This window comes from Aotus nancymaae, unplaced genomic scaffold, assembly GCF_030222135.1.
Source record: "Aotus nancymaae isolate 86718 unplaced genomic scaffold, 86718_ANA_hifiasm-v0.15.2.pri h1tg000022l_1, whole genome shotgun sequence".
NCBI classification, from domain to species: domain Eukaryota; kingdom Metazoa; phylum Chordata; class Mammalia; order Primates; family Aotidae; genus Aotus; species Aotus nancymaae.
This window is the reverse complement of record NW_026988435.1, coordinates 35,935,050-35,953,110: the sequence shown is the minus strand read 5'-3', so window position 1 is coordinate 35,953,110 and position 18,061 is coordinate 35,935,050. Positions and strand designations below refer to the sequence as shown.

At 38.8% G+C, this 18,061-nt stretch overlaps 1 protein-coding gene across 3 annotated transcripts in view; it reads left to right on the top strand.

The window, feature by feature from the left end:
* The window catches only part of PAXBP1 (PAX3 and PAX7 binding protein 1), a 38,863-nt gene extending 21,701 nt beyond the window's left edge, over window positions 1-17,162 (top strand). The window contains exons 11-18 of one of the 3 annotated variants that reach the window (XM_021669406.2): window positions 1,392-1,591; window positions 4,386-4,530; window positions 5,171-5,292; window positions 6,282-6,358; window positions 7,040-7,106; window positions 11,776-11,922; window positions 13,337-13,491; window positions 15,994-17,162. In XM_021669406.2, coding sequence (XP_021525081.2) covers window positions 1,392-1,591; window positions 4,386-4,530; window positions 5,171-5,292; window positions 6,282-6,358; window positions 7,040-7,106; window positions 11,776-11,922; window positions 13,337-13,491; window positions 15,994-16,111 — 1,031 coding nt within the window. In that variant the 3' untranslated portion in view covers window positions 16,112-17,162. Of the gene's footprint in view, window positions 1-1,391; window positions 1,592-4,385; window positions 4,531-5,170; window positions 5,293-6,281; window positions 6,359-7,039; window positions 7,107-11,775; window positions 11,923-13,336; window positions 13,492-15,993 lie in introns of those variants that run through there. The other 2 variants (XM_021669407.2, XM_021669409.2) reach the window with 2 other exon arrangements.
* Window positions 17,163-18,061: the final 899 nt, after the last annotated feature.

Sequence of the window (18,061 nt, the reverse complement as noted above, 5' to 3'; positions counted from 1 at the left end):
TAGCACAGTACTATTATCATACATAAGAATATTAACACATTTCTTAATATCATGTCCATATTTAATTTTCCTCAATGGCATTCTGAAAAAAAACCTTTCTAGGAACTGTTTTTATGGGTTATTTTGTGGTTTTTGAAACCAAGATTTAGCTAAGGTTCATGCTCTGCTTGGTTGTTACATTTTTTTAACCCAGAGTACTTGAGTATCCCCAAGTACTCTACACATTCACACACCCACCCCTATTATTTGTTTAAGACATTAACTTTTTAAAGAGACCAAGCCACTTCTCTTATAGAATATCCTGTATTCTAGACTGGTCTGTATGTTTCCTCATAGCATTGTTTATCTTGTTCTTTGATCTGTTTCTTGTACACTAGAATTTAGGTCTGAAGGCTTAATTAGATTTAAATTAAACTTTTTTTCCCTCCCAAGAATAATTTATACAGGATGCTGTTTCATACTGCCTAAAAGCTCATGACAAATGTTAGACTGTCTCACTATTAGCAATGTTAAGATTCATCTTGCAGTGAAGGTCCTCAGATCTCGATCTCTCCATCGTAAGCATTTCCTTTTCCCAAGTAATCTAGGGCATCATAAAAGTATCTTATTCTTGGTCAGGCACAGTGGCTCATGCCTGTAATCCCAGAACTTTGGGAGGCCGAGGAAGGCAGACCACTTTAGGTCAGGAGTTCGAGACCAGCCTGGCAACATGGTGAAACCCCATCTCTACTAGAAATGCAAAAATCAGCTGGGCATGGTGGCACATACCTATAATCCCAGCTACTTGGGAGGCCAGGCAGGAGAATCACTTGAACCTGGGAGGCAGAGGATACAGTGAGCTGAGATAGTGCCCCTGCACTCCAGCCTGGGTGACAGAGTGAGACTCTGTCTCAAGAAAAAAAGAAAAATCTTATTCTCAAATAACTTTTCACTTAAAGTTCCTAGCGTCCATTCAGCTGGTAGTTGACTATGTCAGTTATAATCACCAACAGAGTTTGAATGAAGCAGTCTGATTAGTGATTGATCATGATGCACAGCTGTTAATCTGTGCAGTGATGTGTGGACCAAAATGCTAGCAGCACAATTACTCATGGCTAATATACCATAGCAACTGAAACTTGAACCATCTTGACTGAGCAGGTGTTATTTAGCAAAACTGGTAGAAAAATTGTACACATTAGAGCTGCAAAATGAGGACTGGCTGCACCTTAGTTTACATAATAAGACAGATTGAAACTTTATCTTTAAATTGTGACTAACAACTGGCCCTTTGTTAATGAGCCTATCTTATTCTCATACTGAAGCTACAAAGAAAACACTGAAAATATTGGGCTGTTTTTTCCCTCCTTCGTACTAAAGTATGGTTCTCTGTGGGATTTTGTTGTTTTTAGATCGCATTTCAAAAGAATCCAGCAAAGTTTTTGAAGATGTCCTTGAAAGTTTCTATTCAATTGACTGTATTAAATCACAGTTTGAAGCGTGGCGTTCAAAATACTACACATCCTACAAGGATGCTTACATTGGCCTTTGTTTGCCAAAATTATTCAACCCCCTGATACGACTTCAGCTTCTCACTTGGACTCCTCTTGAGGTGAGTGGCTTTTGTCACTATTAGAAAGTGTTATAATTTGATATCTGGGTAATTTTAATCTCAAAGCTAGAGATGTAAGCTTAAGCAAGATATTTTGCAGGGGTGATGGGGCATGGGATGTAATTGATACAGATTGTATCTGGTTATGATCTATGATCTTTTAAATTTCATCCCTTCCCAAAAGAGCCATGTGTGGTTTTCTTTTTCAGTTTACATATAATTTTTTTTTCAGCCAGCTAAAATTATATGTAGTAACACTGGGATATGAACATGAATAGTAAGAACTTGGTCCTTTGATCCTAGAGGAACCCAGAACCAGATGGGAAAGCACAGTGAGGCAGGTGTGAAATGAGGACATGAACCAAGTCAGTGGTCATGGTGAGGAAAATTGATAGGCCAGGCATGGTGGCTCATGCCTGTACAGTTTGGGATGCCAAGGCAGGAGGATTGCTTGAGCTCAGGAGTTAAAGACCAGCCTGGGCAACATATCAAGACCTTGTCTCTACTTAAAAAAGAAAAATTAGCTGGTGTGATGGCATGTGCCTGTAGTCCCAGCTACTTGGGGGGCTGAGGCAGGATTGCTTGAGCCCCAGAGATCGAGTCTATAATGAGCTATGATTGTGCCACTGCACTCCAGCCTGGGTGATAGAATAAGATCTGTCACAAGAGGAAAAAAAAAGGTAAATTAAGGAGGAGGAATCAAGAGGACTTATTGGTCTGGCATAAAAAGGAAGGGGCTAGAATTGACTATGGAGGTCTAGTGGTGATGTTTACAATGTGGTTTTGGAAGTTACCAACATATGGGTGAAGCTGTAGACATTGTTGAGATTGGCTAGGTTGTATTTGTGAACTACAAGGAAAAGAGGGCTGAGGTTGAGGCCCTAGAAACACAACTGAAAAAAATATGAGCTCTGAGAAGCATTCAGCTCATAGCTTCTAGTTCCCGTGTGCTCTTTGCCAGACCTTCTGAAGTTTTGCTTTGTGCATAAGTGTCTTTGTAGACAGCAAAGGCCCAAGACTGTATTTTGGAGTTGTTTTTCTGTGTTGCCCACTCTTCTGCCCTACAGCTTCCAGCTGTCTCAGCCTTCCTGAACTCTACCCTGTGTCTCCTCCACTCAGCAAAACAGCTCTGCTGTCCCGAACTAGCACCTCACCTCATTTGATTCTTTTCTTTCAGGGGTCATAGTCTTGTGCTGCCTGTGGTCCATTGTTTTTTGTCCAGTTCTTTTTTAATTTTTTCTTCAACTTTTAAGTTCTGGGGTACAAGTGCAGGTTTGTAGCATAGGTAAACATGTGCCATGGTAGTTTATAGCACAGATCAATGCATCACCTTGGTATTAAGCCCAGCATCCATTAGCTATTGATGCTTTTGCTCCCCCAAGTCCCCACACCCACCTCCACCCCTCAACAGGCCTCAGTGTGTGTTGTTCCCCACTACGTGCCCAAATGTTCTCATTGTTCAGCTCCCACTTGTGAGAACGTGTGGTGTTTGGGTTTCCGTTCCTGCATGAGTTTGCTGAGGATAATGGCTTCCAGCTCCATCTATGTTCCTGCAAAGGACATGACCTCGTTCCTTTTTATGGCTGCATAGCATTCCATGGTGTATATGTACCACATTTTCTCTGTCCAGTCTGTCATTGATGGACATTTGGGTTGATTCTGTGTCTTTGCTATTTGAATAGTGCTGCAGTGAACATACATATGTATGTATCTTTATAATAGAATGATTTATATTCCTGTGGATAAATACCCAGTAATGGGATTGCTAGGTCAAATGATATTTCTGCCTCTAGATCTTTGAGGAATTGCCACACTGTCTTCTACAATGTTTGAACTAATTTATACTCCCATCAATAGTGTAAAAGTGTTCCTTTTTCTCCAAAACCTCACCAGCATCTGTTGTTCCTAGACTTTTTAATAATTCCCATTCTGACTAGTGTGAGACGGTATCTCATTGTGGTTTTGATTTGCATTTCTCTAATGATCAGTGATGTCGAGCTTTTTTCATGTTTGTTGGCCACATGAATGTCTTCTTTTGAGAAGTGTCTATTCATGTCCTTTGCCCACTTTTTAATGGGGTTGTTTTTTTCTTACAAGTTTATGTAAGTTTCCTGTAGACTCTGCATATTAGACCTTTGTCAGATGGATAGATTGCAAAAATTTTCTCCCATTCTGTAGGTTGCCTGCTTACTCTGATGATAGTTTCTTTTGTTGTGTAGAAGCTCTTTAGTTGAATTAGATCCCATTTGTCAATTTTTGCTGTCATTGCAGTTGCTTTTGGCTTTTTGTCATGAAATCTTTGCCCATTCCTATGTCCTGAATGGTATTACCTAGATTTTCTTCTAGGGTTTTTATAGTTTTGGGTCTTACATTTAAGTCTTTAATCCACCTTGAGTTAATTTTTGTATATAGTTTAAGGAAGGGGGCCAGTTTCAATTTTCTGCATATGGCTAGCCAGTTCTCCTAGCACCATTTATTAAATAGGGAATCTTTTCCCCATTGCTTGTTTCTGTCAGGTTTGTTGAAGATCAGTGGTTGTAGGTGTGCAGTCTTATTCCTGAGTTCTCTATTCTGTTCCAGTGGTCTATGTGTCTGTTTTTGTATCAGTACCATGCTGTTTTGGTTACTGTAGCCTTGCAATATAGTTTGGAGTCTGGTAGCATGATGTCTCCAGCTGTCCAGTTTCTAGTTGTTTACAACCAAAGGTTAAATTTGGTTCTTGTTTCTCTTATAGCTGGAAGCAGAAATAGCCACTATTTGAAATATTTAGGTAACCTTTTAAATATTCTTTTAGGCAAAATGTCGTGACTTTGAAAATATGCTGTGGTTTGAATCTTTGCTGTTTTATGGTTGTGAAGAACGAGAGCAAGAGAAAGATGATGTAGATGTTGCCCTACTACCTACCATTGTGGAAAAGGTGATTCTTCCTAAACTAACAGGTAAATCTCCTGTTTTCTGAATTGAGCATTCAGACACTCTGGTTTTCTCAAATCTATTTTTATGAGTTTTTAATTCAGAGCACATTTCCTTCTAGAAATTACATGAGAAATAATAGTTACCACCTGGCCTAGAGATGGCTAGAGGGCAGAGGGGTTCTTATCCTGGGACTCGAAGACCACCTGAGGGGTGGGCCTGTAGTTGAGTGCAGTAATTGTTTGCTTTGTAGGTGAGGCTTAGAAATTCAAAGACTGACTGAAGCAAAACTGTACATAGTTTGAGGGAGGGTATGCATTTATGTGGGGAGAAATAAGGAATCACTGATGTAGGAATCTATTTTAAATACTAGAAATAAGTTGGCTTGAAATTCTTGATGCCAAGACAACATTTCTGCAGAAATCCTCTTTTTTCCTAATCTTTATTTTCCCTGAGTACCAGAAATAAGAAGAATCTATCCTCTCTGCGCATCCCTATCCCTCCAAATTCCCACAGTTAATAGGACAAAGAAGACAGAAGCTTATATTGTAGAGAAAGAGGAAAAATAAATTAGGATTGGCATTAATAGAGAGAGGTCTGCTTGATATAAAATTTAAGAAAGCTACAATTGACTTCTATGTCTCAGTCCTCTTTTTTTCTTCATAGTGATAGCTGAAAATATGTGGGACCCTTTTTCTACTACACAGACTTCAAGAATGGTGGGAATTACACTAAAATTAATCAATGGATATCCTTCAGTAGTGAATGCAGAAAATAAAAATACACAGGTAATTTAATATCTTTTGAAGACTTTATTTAAGTATTGAGAGAATGAGTGGTTATCCTAAGCCAGTCAGAAATCTGGTTCTCCCACATGGACCATCAGGGCCATTAAAGCCTGAAATACACAAATTTGAGATGTTAGGTTTTTTTTCTTTTTTTTAATACCTAGTCCTGCAGAGAGATGCTAGTTTTCAGTTTAAAAAAATTGATATGGAAAGAAGATGTCATCAGTTTAAACAGCCTTTCATCATTATGATTTCTTACCACCACACCCCTGTCCCAATCCAACTAATCAAATGTCCTTTTAAGAACTGAATTTTTTGGTGGGGGGAAATGGGAAACTAAAATGTTAACAATTGATAATTAACCAAGTTTGTCCCACCCATGGCTTATAGGCCACATGTGGCCCAGGACTGTTTTGAATGCAGCCCAACACAAATTTGTAAGCTCTTAAAACATTATGAAATTTATGCACAGCCCTCCCTCCCCCACTCTTTTTTTTTTTTTAAGCTCATCAGCTATCTTTAATGTCAGTGTATTTTGTGTGTGGCCCAAGACAGTTCTTCCTGTGTGGCCCAGGGAAGCAAAAAGATTGGACACCCCAAACCATGTAAACAGCATGTAAAACAACTAGATACTGTATTATAACTAGTTTCCAAACTTAAAGTTAATGCTCTTCAGGGGCCATTCATAGGAGCTATTTAAATATAGAGAAGGTGGGTGCTCTTTGTCATTGTTGAATTTTTACTTTGAGAACTAGATTATGTGTCTGGTCTTAAATCTTCATGGAGACTAAGGGATTCAAAGATTTCTAAAGCTTTCTTGCTTGACGGTTATTGAGGAATGAACTAATAGATTATTTAGTATTAATTACTTTAGAGTCTTCAATGAGGAAAATTACAAATTTGAGAAAATAGTTCACTCAGTTCAATATTCAGTTACATGACTTAGAATATGGCTTATTAAAATGTGTGATATACTTTTAACTCTTTAGGTATACCTAAAGGCACTTTTACTGAGAATGAGAAGAACTCTAGATGATGATGTGTTTATGCCCTTATATCCAAAAAAGTAAGTAACTCTGAAAAACATTAAGGATAATCTTCATTATCTTTCAGACAAGGCTTATAAAATTCTGGAAACCTAGCTTGAAATACAAACTTCACCCATGTAGTGTTTTACAGAGAGACTAGATTAGTGGGGAGAATGTTCCCTTAAGCAGATCAAAGCAATTAATACTCTTATGTTCTCCCTGAGTGTGTCAGAATAAATTTCTATTGCCTTTTAAACAAGTTATCTTCCAGAATGCAGTTATTTGAAAAATTAAAAAATTAGGCTGGGCGCAGTGGCTCACGCCTGTAATTCCAGCACTTTGGGAGACCAAGGTGGGCACATCACCTGAGGTCGGGAATTTGAGATCAGCCTGACCAACATGGAGAAACCCCGTCTCTACTAAAAGTACAGAAAAGGGCGTGGTGGCGCGCACCTGTAATCCCAGCTACTCGGGAGGCTGAGACACTCCTGCCTCGCTTGAACCCAGGAGGTGGGGGTTGCGGTAACCTGAGGTCACACCATTGCACTCCAGCCTGGGCAATAAGAGTGAAACTCCATCTCAAAAAAAAAAAAAAAAGAAAAATTAAAAAATTAATTATTTTGTTTACCTGTGTAGTAGAAAAATATTTTGTCTAGGAATCATAGGGCATCTACATATAAAATATCTAATCACGATATGTTTCTCCTTTTTTTACTTAGTGTCTTAGAAAATAAAAATTCTGGGCCTTACTTGTTTTTTCAACGACAGTTTTGGTCTTCAGTTAAGGTATGTGTCCATAGACTATTTAAATGACTCAGATTTTGTTTGACTTCATATATTATATTTTGCAAAGCATTTTGTTTTTTATTAACTGCATAGGCTTAGATCTATTTATATATACCCCAAATCTCTATTTTAGAAACTAATTTTATTCCAGAAGTTCATTCCAGTTCGATATTTTCACAGGAGAAAATGAATTCTTCTAACTTGATCAAGACAGTTGCAGGTGGGCAAAAAGAAAAAAAAAAAAAGAAAATGAATTCTGAGTTCCAAAGTAAGGTCCATGGTACTCAACAAAATGCCTGACTAAGCCACAATTTATTTTTTCACAAATAGACTACAGTAGTCCTCCCCTTATCCATGGGGTATATGTTCTAAGATGCCCTGTAGATACCTGAAACCACAGATAGTACCAAACACTATATATACTGTTTTTTCCTCTACATACGTACCTATGATAAAGTTTAATTTATAAATTAGGCACAGTAAGAGATTAACAATAATGAATAAAAGAACAATTATTAACAGTATATTGTGTTAAAGGTTATATGAATGTGGTTTCTCTCTCTCTCAAAATACCTTATTGTATTTACCGTAGCTGACTGAAACCATAGATAAGGAGGACTGCTGTAGCAGATACTCTTCTGAGGTTTAGGGATATAGCACTAAGTAAGCTAGAATTAGAATCTTTGTGGAGTTCACAGTCCAGCACAGTTGACAGCAAATAGGTAATCACAGGTGTGATGAGTTATGAAAGGGGAAATTCAAGGTGGTGTGGAACATGTGACAAGGGACACAGAGACTTGACTGGCCAGTCCCAGAAGATTTCCTTCCACCCTCAGGAAGTGATATTTAGATCATTATACTTGGAGAATAAATAGGAGTCAGCCCTGAGGTGAAAGAGAGCAGGCTACACTGGAGGAGCTGAAGAAAGCATAGGACTGCTGGAGTTAGCGAGGAGGTCCGTAGTTCAGATGATGGAGAATCTAGTAGGTCATGCGAAATACTTGGGTCCTTATCCCAAAAGTTGTAGGAAGTTATAGAAAGATTCTTCTTCCATTAAAAAAAAAAAAAGGTATAATTTATGTAGAGTAATGAGCAGATACAGCCTCGTTATCACTTCCAAAATCAAGATATGTAAAACTTTTATTGTCCTGAGAAATTCCCCATTCCCTTTTGTAGTCAAGGTCATCACAGGCCGGTGGGCCACCTCCTGGTCTATGTCCTATGAAGGGAAGGAAATTACATGATAGCAGTCTTTTGAGACTGGCTGCTTTCACTGAACACATTTGAGGTTTGGCCTTTCTGTATAGGTGCACCAGAGTTAGGTTTTGGTTTTTATTTATTCTCTAATTAAGGACATTTGTATTGTTTCTCTTGGGACTCAGAAAACAATACCAGAAAATGAAGGCCTCAGAAACAGCCTCAGAAGAACTTTTTCTTTGACCTTCTCCTGCCCTCCTTTCAGTCCCAGTCTCTCCTGAGGGTTGCCATAGAAACTAGAATTCCTGTTGCCCTAGGTGGGTCATAGAAACCAGAACCGCTTTTCCCCAAAGCCAACCATAAAACCTAAATATATTACTCTTAATTTTGCCTCTGCCTTTCTGTGTAAAAGCTGGCCATTATGAAACATCTGACCTACCTTGTTTGACTATAGGTCATAAAACCCCCATTCCAGAGAGGGTCCTTACCCAGAAAGAAACAATGCTGCTCAGAGGCCAAGAAGAATCTGGACAGACAGGCCTTGCTGTGTCCTCTCAGTCTGATCATACCTTTTTGTCCAGTCATGCTTCTGCACACCCGTACATCTTTTGTTAAACACAGAAGTAGACAATTTCTCCTCTATCTTTGGGTCTTTACTCTGAAGGCTCCCATGTCACATAAAACTGTGATCAAATAAATGTGTATGACCTTTCTCCTATTAATTTGCCTTTTGTCAGTAATTTTCAGCGAAACTTCATAGGACAAAGGGGAAGCTTTCCCTTGGCCCCGACATTTCCAATCTGGGGTAATTATGAACAAAGCTTCTGTCAGGGTATTCTGAATATCTAAGTTTCATTTCACTTGGGTGAAACAACCAGCAAGCTGTCTTCTGAAGTGCCTGTATCATTTTGCGTTCTTACCAGTAGCCTGTTAGTGTCCTAGTTACTCCGTACTCCCACCATGCTTGCTATTGTCAGTGTTTTACTTTTTAAGTCATTCTGTGGGTTGTAGAGTGGTATCTCATTGTGGTTTTCATTTCTATTTCCTTAATGATGGGGTTGAGCATGTTTTCATGTGCTTATTTGCCATTTGTTTATGTCTTTTGGTGAAGTGTTTTCAAATATTTTGCTTACGTTTTAAATTAGGGTTTCTTCTTACTAAGCATTCAGTTCTGTATTCTGGAAAGAAGTCCTTTATCATATAAATGATTTGCAGATTTTTTTTTTCAGTCTGTGGCTTGTCTTTCTATTCTAATAGTCTTCCATGTGCAGAAGTTCTTCATTTTGATTAAGTCCAGTTTATCTTTTTTTTTTCTGTTACGGATTATGCTTTAGATGTGATATCTAAGAAATTTTTGCCTAACATGAAGCCACAAAGGTTTTCTCCTATCCTTTCTTCTAGAAGTTTCATAGTTTTAGGTTTTACATTTAGGTCTGTGACTCTTTTCAAGTTAATTTCTATTATAGGATATGAGGCCTGGATTAAGATTTATTTGTTCCAGCACTTTGTTGAAAAGGCTATCCTTTGTCCTGTGAACCCCGAAAATTTGAGACAGGTCTCAGTTAATTTAGAAAGTTAATTTTGCCAAGGTTGAAGATGCGCCGGTGGCACAGCCTCAGGAAGTGCTGATGTCATATGTCCAAGGTGGTCGGGGCACAGCTTGGTTTTATAGGGAGACAGGATATCAATGAATACATAAGAAGTACATTAGTTCCATCCAGAAAGGCCGATACAGCTCAAAGCAAGCCCTCTCCCCCATGGGGGACTTTCAGGTCACATGTAGGTGAGAGAGAGATGGTTGCATTCTTTGGAGTTTCTGATAAGTCTTTCCAGAAGAGGCAATCTATCTCTGTGAGCAGAGAGATGACTTTGAATAGAGTGGAAGGCAGATTTGCCCTGAGTGGTTCCCAGCTTGAAGAAGCCCAACGTAGTTTCCTTTCACAGTCCATTGAATTGCTTTTGTACCTTTGTTGAAAACCAGTTAACTATATATATGTGTGGGTCATGGAAGGGTTTTTATTTTTTAGCAGGAAGGTAAGTAAACAAATTGCCTTTTTTTTTTTTTTTTTTTTTTTAAGAGAAGAGGTCTTGCTGTGTTGCCCAAGCTTGGTCTCAAACTCCTGAGCTCAAGGGGTCCTCCTTCCTTGCCCCCCCCACCCCCGCAAAGTACTGGGATTACAGGCCTGAGCCACTGTGCCCAGCCATAAATTGCAATTTTTAATATTACCCTGTCTGCTATGTGGAGATAATAGATTAAAGTAGATATGGATAGTAATAATGAAAATCGGAACTGATATTTATTGTGTATTTTAGGGGAACTAGTACTTACTGTATTTTGACTGTGTACCAAGCACTGTGCCACACCTTTTATATAGATTATCTTGTTGAATCCTCAGAATGGCTCAATGAGGTACACATAATTTTTCACTTTACTGATGGGGCAGTGAGGCACAGAATAACCTGCCCAAGGTCATTCCACTGGTAATGGTAGAGATGGGAATCCAACTCAGGCCAGTCTGACTCTTGAGCAGCTCTTCTCAACTGGGCTTCTGTGGGAGACTTAATACCTAATGCCTTAAGGCCTCTGTTATCTATAATGAATTTTTTCTTTCCCATGCATCTGTAACGATATTAGCTATGTATCATTCTTGGGAAAACTTAGTAAAGAGCCACAAAATCATTTTCTGTAGGTTTAGAATTCTTGCAGAGCCCTGCTTGAGAAAGGCTGCTCTATGCTCTTGCTCATAATCACTTGAGTAAGTGCAGGCTTCCGAAGAGATTAAGGTGGGTCAGATTCAGGGGATGGCAGCAGGAACAGAGGGAAATGGACAGACTGGATGGTGGTGGAGTCACACAACTTTAGAGAGAGGTCAGGAATGACATCCAGACTTGGGACTTGAGCAGCTGGTTGAATGGTGTTACCATTTACTAAGTTGAAAAACAACTGGAAAACTAGAAATTTTTATGGTGGGATGGGATGGGGCTTCCATTTTATGATGATAGCTTTCATTTTCTATGTATTGAGCTTGGGTAGCTTGAGATGCACAAGTGATATAACTTGGTCCTAGTTCATGATATGTGGTAGCCATGCAGGGGCAGGGTTGTAGTCAGATTCTTCCATCTTTTGCGGGGGGCAGGGGATGCATAGAACCAGCTAGAGTGTAACTTTGAATGGAGGACACTTATCTAAGAATCAGCACTCCCTGTCACATAGTACTGTCATGCGGTGATGGAACATGTTCTGTATCTATGCTGACCCGTGCTGTGGCCACTAGCTACATGTGGCTGTTTCAATTTTGACTAATTAAAATTTAATATTCAAATCTAACCATTCTAGGAAATATTTGTACCTTTGAAAGTATTAATACTTCTTAGTACTTTTGGTCTACTGTATTTTATATGGTGTTTTACTATGTAACTTACTTTGTACCTAATCTGTTTCACGTTACTTAATTTTTTTTCTTCTTTTCAGCTATTAGGCAATTTTCTTCAGTGGTATGGCATTTTCTCAAATAAAACTCTACAAGAGTTATCAATAGATGGTTTATTAAATAGATATATTCTCATGGCTTTTCAGAATTCAGAATATGGAGATGACAGCATCAAAAAAGCCCAAAATGTGAGTTAAATGATACAATATAGTTTTTAAAGCACATAAGTTAATATGAATTGGTTATTTTTGTTTGTTTGAAGAGGGATTTGAGAATTTTATGAAACCCCTGTGATTATTGGACTTGCATGTAAGGTTGACAGTGTGACTGCCTAAGTAGTTCCAAACCCCTGCAGCATTTTTTACATAAAAATGTATACTATTGGCTGGGCGCGGTGGCTCACGCCTGTAATCCCAGCACTTTGGGAGGCCGAGGCGGGTGGATCACGAGGTCAAGAGATCGAGAACATCCTGGCCAACATGGTGAAACCCCGTCTCTACTAAAAATACAAAAAAATTAGCTGGGTGTGGTGGCATGCGCCTGTAGTCCCAGCTACTCGGGAGGCTGAGGCAGGAGAATTGCTTGAACCCGGGAGGCGGAGGTTGCAGTGAGCCGAGGTTGCGCCACTGCACTCCAGCCTGGCGCCTGGTGATGGAGTGAGACTCTGTCTCAAAAAAAAAAAAAAAAAAAATGTATACTATCATATATCTCTCTCCATCTATTTATATCCATATTTTTATAGATAATTAGTAAAAGTTTTAATATTTTGTAGGTATTAATAAAAGTTTTAATTTCAGGATAATAATGGCCTTATTATCTTAACCCCAGTCTGGGCCAACTCGACTCCCATTATCAGCGTGCATGGATGCCTATTCATGGAATTATTGGGGGTGGAGGGTGCTATACTTTCATTTTTATGTGACTCATAGTTTTACGTCAAAAGCTGCTGATAAAGGAAACTCAGCTTATTATTTTTATTTATTTATTTATTTATTTGAGATGGAGTCTCACTCTGTTGCCCAGGCTGGAGTGCACTGGCACAATTGTGGCTCACTGCAACCTCTGCCTCCCAGGTTCGAGTGATCCTCCTGCCTCAGCCTCCCTAGTAGCTGAGATTACAGGCATGAGCCACCATGCCCGGCTAACGTTTGTATTTTTAGTAGAGACGGGGTTTCGCCATGTTGGCCAGGCTGGTCTTGAACTCCTGCTGACCTCAGGTAATCCATCCGCCTCAGCCTCCCAAAGTGCTGGGATTACAGGTGTGAGCCACCATGCCCGGCCAGAAACTCTGTTTATTTAGGTCATCCTAGAAGACTAGAAAATGAAGCAGTTGGTTGTCAGTTTTATATTACTAATTTACTTAAATATTGGACAGATAATTTATCTTTTGCTTTGAGTGCCTAACCCATTGGTTGGGGCAAAAATTCAGGTATATTGGTCTAGTTAATGTAGGAAGTCAGATTTAAGAGAATATTACTTCAGAGTAATTGCTATAGCTCAATAGCAAGTCTTCTGGTGAAATACATTTATACCCATTATCTAGACTTTGCTTTTAATTTATTCTGTCTTAACTATTTTATTTTACACCTTTCTTCTCTACAGGTAATCAATTGTTTCCCCAAACAATGGTTCATGAACCTGAAAGGAGAAAGGACTATTTCTCAGTTAGAAAACTTCTGTCGATACCTTGTACACTTAGCAGATACAATTTATAGAAACAGTATCGGGTGCTCTGATGTGGAAAAAAGAAATGCAAGGTAATTTTGTAATTAATGAAATGGTAATCTAGAGTTATTTTAGTTAGTTGCCACATTTAGTATTAAAATGCTTTAAGTAGAGATGTTTATATTTTAAATTGTATGCTCACTTAGTATTATAAACCTACCAAAAATGCACATAATCTTTTATTTTTGTGGTTTTTACTTTATCTTTTTTCAGTATGTTGTTTATGAAGATACTAAGGGAAGGCTTCTAGTAAGCACCGGCCCTCAGGGGAGCAAATAAATGGTGGTTTTCTGTATCTTCCCTCCTTGAAGAACTAGAGAGGTCTCAGACTCTTGTTCATTATACAGATGTAAATTCAAGGTTTTTTCCCAATTTGGGGAGGTTTTTTTTCTTTTAATCCATATTATGGGCTAGAGGTTATCACTCATGGTTTTTTGGGAGCAACTTATTTCTAATTTTCAGCAAGGGTTGCAAGAAACGAGTGAATGAACCATTAGCCTTTCTGTGGACATTAATTTGTGGATGTTCAGGTAATTTGGGGATAAATCTCTAGCATAAAATGTAAATAATAACACTAACTAGGGCAGTTTGAAGAAATTTTCTTTTTAAAATTTTAATTTCATGTGTCTTCATAATGTCAAAGTTTCATTTTTGTTTAGCTCACACCATTAGTCCTACCCCATGACAAAACCTTTCTCTGTTCCCTCATTCCCCTTTCTTGAAAAAGGACTTTATTTTCCTGTGAGAAAATTGGATATTTTTTCACAATAAAATTAAAGTAGATATTAAATATTTTAATGATGAAATTCTTTGGCAGGTGATTTTGGTTTATTTAATTTTGTTCTTAGTGTGTGCCATTTTGTTATTTGTTGGTACTAATTTTTTTCTCAGTGTGTTGTTTTCTACTAGATAAATATTACCACATTTTAAACTTTGATTTACATATATTTAACAGTGTTTCTGTGGGAGTTAAATATCAACAAATAGTGTTTACTTTTCTACAGAAAAGAACTGTATCAGCTACGTAAGCACTTGGTTTGTGCAATGCACAAAGCAGGTTTCACATGTGCTGCAAAGTTTTGCAAATTGTAATTCTTCCCTAATAGGTGCTTACTTACAATTCTGTAGATAAGACAATTACTAATGTCATATTATGTCTTGTTTCTCATGAGGGGTTCAAGCTTAATGTTAAAACAGTCATTCTTAAAACAGTCCCTGGACCAGCAGTATCAGCATAGCCTGGGAGTTTGATAGACTTGCAAGTTCTTAGAGGCCCCACTCTGGGCCTACTGAATAGAACTCTTGGGGTGAGGTCAGGGGTGTGTTTCAACAATTCTCTAGGTAATTGTGATATGTGCCAAAATTTGAGGATTACTTCATAATAAGAAAGCAGAATGACTTCTAACTGGGGTGATAAGGAAAGTCAGATTATGCTTTAGTGAGTTTTGGCAGAGTGGAAATTATGCTGGATCTTGATGGATTGGTGATGAAGAGACACAAATATCATTCATTCATTCATTCCTTTATTTATTTATTTAGAGATGGAGTCCCACTCCGTCACCCAGGTTGGAGTGCAGTGACTTGATCTCAGCTCACTGCAACCTCTGCCACCCTGGTTCAAGAGATTCTCCTACCTCAACCTCCTGAGTAGCTGGGATTACAGGCTTCTGCCACCGTGCCTGGCTACTTTTGTATTTTTAGTAGAGACAGGGTTTCACCATTTTGGACAGGCTGGTCTTGAACTCCTGACCTCGTGATTCACCCGCTTCGGCCTCCCAAAGTGCTGGGATTACAGGTGTGAGCCTCCGCACCCGGCCAAGCGACACAAATATCATTTGTGTTCCAGGTATACTCTAAAAGAGCCAGGACTCCGGTTTGGGAAGGAATGAGACAGGCCTCTGAAGTAGTTTGAAAACAGATTGCTTTCTTTTCTTTCTAGATACTAATGAAACGCATTCATTTGAATGAATTCTCTGTTTTGTTTTTTAAAATGGGTCCCCTGTCTCTGGATTAGTCATTTAAACATATGTAAGTTTTGTTTTATATGGATAAATCTAGAAATTTTTTTTTTTTTTTTTTGAGACGGAGTTTCACTCTTGTTACCCAGGCTGGAGTGCAATGGCGCGATCTCGGCTCACCGCAACCTCCACCTCCTGGGTTCAGGCAATTCTCCTGCCTCAGCCTCCTGAGTAGCTGGGATTACAGGCACGTGCCACTGTGCCCAGCTAATTTTTGTATTTTTAGTAGAGACGGGGTTTCACCGTGTTGACCAGGATGATCTTGATCTCTTGACCTCGTGATCCACCCACCTCAGCCTCCCAAAGTGCTGGGATTACAGGCTTGAGCCACCACGCCTGGCCCTTAAATCTAGAATTTTTTTTACATGCTGTAGCTTACATATCTCTGTTTCCCTTCTTGCAAATGTGTGCTTAGAAAAATTGATTGCAGAAGCTCTAATATGCCATTAAATCAGTAGCAAATTTTCTCTTGGATGTACTAATTAATGAAATGTTGCTACATTTTTTTTCTTTTAGGGAAAACATAAAACAGATAGTAAAACTCCTTGCAAGTGTTCGAGCTTTGGATCATGCTATGTCTGTTGCAAGTGACCATAATGTGAAAGAATTTAAGTCTTTGATTGAAGGAAAATAGACCTATGAGACTGAAAAGCCTACTTGCTTGATTACCATTCCCAATGTGTACATTTTGTATATATGTAAAGTTTTTAAACTGTAAAATAGCGATTCTTGTTTTAATACAAAAAACATTATATTCAGTACTGTGTCCTTAAATGAGATTTCTTCAGAATGAAAGGAATTCAGATTATTTCTAGGAGTCTATGAATGTTTTCTTTACTGCCCATCATCCTTTGTTTACAAAAGTATTTTGTATGGTCATTCAAATTAACCCTCTCAGTTAATTGTCCTCTGTAAACGATGTGTGCAGTGTAAATTGTGTAATTATGCATATATATATTTATACCACCATGGACTTACTTTCACACTGGAAATTTGTGGTGTTTTTCTACAGAGGAAGCCTTTTAACAGCAGAAAATTATCCAGTAGCAAATTGTCTTAGGGAAATTACTACACTGTTGTAACAAAAGGGCTGGCAAGTGGCTAAATGTTCATTACCTTTTGGTTAGCGTTGCTGTCACTGTAGCTGCGCTGCCTTAACATTGAGAGTTGAGTTGTGGACTTAGTCATTGAGTGAATGTTGAACTTTCTTCCTTGAATCAGCGTTAGAGTCAAATGTGGGTTTAATATGAACGCTAAATGATATATGCAACATAGTTTCAAATGGAACATAGAAATTTCACTTTTGAAAATAATAAACCCACAACCTAATTGCATGGTTTTGGGCTGACCATCCCGTCTCATTCATGATTTTACTCCCTGCCCAGCTTGCAGATACATGCATTTGAATTTTAGTAGTCTGTCATATTTAAAATCCCACATATGTGAGTTAAATATGCAATAAAGAATACGCCTTGCTGATTAGCCACACCCAGGCAATTTAATATCCATGGTCTTCTATAATGTTTATACCACATTGTAAATATTCAGAGAACTTGTTTTAAAGTTTATGCTTTCTCATTCTGTGATTTTCAAAAGAGGAATTTTTTGGAAATTAAGGACTATCATTTGATAATTATAATATGTAAATAAGCTTTAGCCAAGCATTAAATTAATTTTTAAATATATCCTTCGTTGTATTTTCCTAATTAATTTTGCAGCATTTCAAATGATTCTAATAATGATTCTTATAAGGACATACCCGAGACTAGGGCATTTATAATATGTAAGGATGAGAAGCTGTTATAAGGACATACCCGAGACTAGGTAATTTATAAAGAGGTTTAATTGACTCAGTTCTGCATGGGTGGGGAGGCCTCAGGAAACTCACAGTCATGACGGAAGGCACCTCTTCACAGGGTACCAGGAGACAGAATGAGTGCTGAGGGAAGCAGGAAGCCCCTTATAAAACCATGAGATTTAGTGAGTGTAAGGTATATTGCCGAGTCAAAATGAGGAAACTGAAGCCAGTGTGAGAAAATGAGAATCCAATTTATTCAGCTCCCAGGTGAGGTTCTGTGGTCCAGGAAGGGGCCAGAGAAGTCGCACTGGGCTTCTCAGGGTGTGGGGTTTTAGAGGGAGTGGAGGTAATTGATTGGTCTTTAGGGAAACAAAGAGCAGATAGTTTCATTGGTGAGGAGGGTTGATTGAGGTCAATGTTAAGCTGCCATTGGACAAATCTTTGGCGGGCTTTTTAAATTTTGAAGGGGTCGAGTGAGGAATGCAGGAGTGGGTATGTGGAGCCTGCATAGAGAGACCAGATAGGAGTGGGTGTGGGGAGCCAGCATAGAGAGGCCGGCACGGGGAGAGATAAGTGTGTCAGCATGGAGAGGCTGGCACGAGGAGAGATAAGTGTGTCCATTTAGCTCCTGGCGAGACAGCTGGCCTTACATCCCAACCTTTTTGATGATATAGGACGCCGCTTCTTTCTGGCTACTTCCTGCTGAACAGGGGCGGAGTGGGGAGGTTAGTTGGCCAATGCCTTGGATGGGAGTTGGACATAGGGGTGAAGTAGCATCTGATTTAC